We start from the raw sequence: 1,750 nt of genomic DNA on the forward strand, positions 1-1,750 counted from the left end.
AAGTTAATTGCATGTTATGCAACACCCGAAATCATTTAACTTTCACTTAAAACATTTCTTTCTATTCCCAACCGTTTAGGAGGTACAGCTTGTTCCATTTGCATGGTACACCCTGTATAATGTTGATAATAATAATAATAATAATAATAATAATAATTGTATATAATAATATAACACTCTAAATATTTTCGTTGCTTTAAACGACACGAAAAAATTGTTTTAATAAAAACCTTTCAGTTTCGAGTAGGTAATATTACTCACTATGCGAAAATTATCTCAAGGTCATATTTTCTGTAATTTCAAGGTCATCAATTCAATCTTACAATATTATAGCTGATAAAAAGACGAACTCACACATTTATAATATATCGACCTTCGAATGACCTTGTGAGAAGTTATTGTTACAAAATCAATTAGATTTGTAGATGAAGACAATGGACACCGCAAAGTGAACAGGTTTATAATATTCTATTTTCAGGTGTGGTTACCGCTTTGGACGAATCTGTCGGTAGAGTAGTGAAGGCGTTAAAAGAAGCGGAGATGTTGGAAAATTCGATTATTGTCTTCATGTCTGACAATGGTGCACCAACTGTGGGTTTTTTGCAGAACTACGGATCGAATTATCCTCTTCGAGGGGTAATGAATTATCTTTATTAGTATGCAACAATATATCTATGTAATATCATGACAAATGTTTTAAATATGAACTTATTCATTATTTTCTATACATTTTTATTGAAGGAAAAATTTTGATATACATACATTTTTTAATTATCCGAGGTAAAAGTTTTGTTTATGGAACTTTTGTAAAAAAAATAATAATAAATAAGTTCATATTTGAAACATTTAAAATAATATTACAAAAATAATATTACAAAAATATTTTAAGTAGAGAAAATAGGTTTATATTTATTGAACTGATGTATAAGGATATAATTAGGATAAAAAAATCGAAATTTTTAGGGCTTGTTTCTATTATTATTATAAGTACATAGTAGCACTGTAAAATTTCAAATTATTTCATCAATTTTTACCGGAGTTATAAAAAGAAAGTAATTAATTGATAAAATTCCATGTATTTTTCATTTATAAATTTTGAAAATTTGGGCCGCGTGTTAATGTTAAAATTAATCGCTCAAATCTTGCAGGAGTTTTTTTTATATATTGCAAGGTATTTATGGGGCGCGTAACATTGATTTCAAAAAACGTTGAAACAAGGACCAAGCTACAATCGTGATATCGTAATTTTCAGATGAAGCATGCACTTTTCGATGGTGGTATCCGTGGCGTGGCGTGCATCTATTCGCCATTGATAAAAAGCGTCTCCAGAATTTCTGATAGTTTGATGCACATTACCGATTGGTTACCGACATTTTACTCGGCTGCGGGTGGCAATCTAGAGGATCTAGGAGAAACTCTCGATGGTGTTGATCAATGGGATACCATTGTTTCTGCGAAGGGAACTGGCCGCACTGGTGTATTGTTAAACATAGATGAAGTTGCAAACGTTTCGTCGGCTTTAATAGGAAGATATAAATTACTCAATGGTAATAAAAAAAATATTTCCATTTGAACATACTGTGCTGTATTATACATCATTACGGGGTTCTAAACTGTTCTGGAGTATTATGTTTATATTATGTGTTATGCTGTAGTACACTCTGTTGTACTGTATTATGTTGTATTATGCAGTGTTCTGGCATGCTGTATTATGCTGCATTATCCTGTGTATCCAGTATTATGGTGTATT

At 30.8% G+C, this 1,750-nt stretch overlaps 1 protein-coding gene across 4 annotated transcripts in view; it reads left to right on the forward strand.

The window, feature by feature from the left end:
* Positions 1-1,750, forward strand: part of LOC128879717 (arylsulfatase J-like) — an 18,141-nt gene that overhangs the window by 12,050 nt on the left and 4,341 nt on the right. For all 4 annotated transcript variants that reach the window (XR_008457685.1, XR_008457686.1, XR_008457684.1 and 1 more), the window contains 2 exons: positions 479-636; positions 1,253-1,547. Coding sequence is in view for 1 of the 4 variants with exons in the window: in XM_054129126.1 (XP_053985101.1) it covers positions 479-636; positions 1,253-1,547 (453 nt within the window). In the remaining 3 variants the exon portion in view is untranslated. The remainder of the gene's footprint in view (positions 1-478; positions 637-1,252; positions 1,548-1,750) is intronic.

The sequence above is a fragment of the Hylaeus volcanicus genome, chromosome 7 (genome assembly GCF_026283585.1).
Source record: "Hylaeus volcanicus isolate JK05 chromosome 7, UHH_iyHylVolc1.0_haploid, whole genome shotgun sequence".
Classification (NCBI taxonomy): Eukaryota; Metazoa; Arthropoda; class Insecta; order Hymenoptera; family Colletidae; genus Hylaeus; species Hylaeus volcanicus.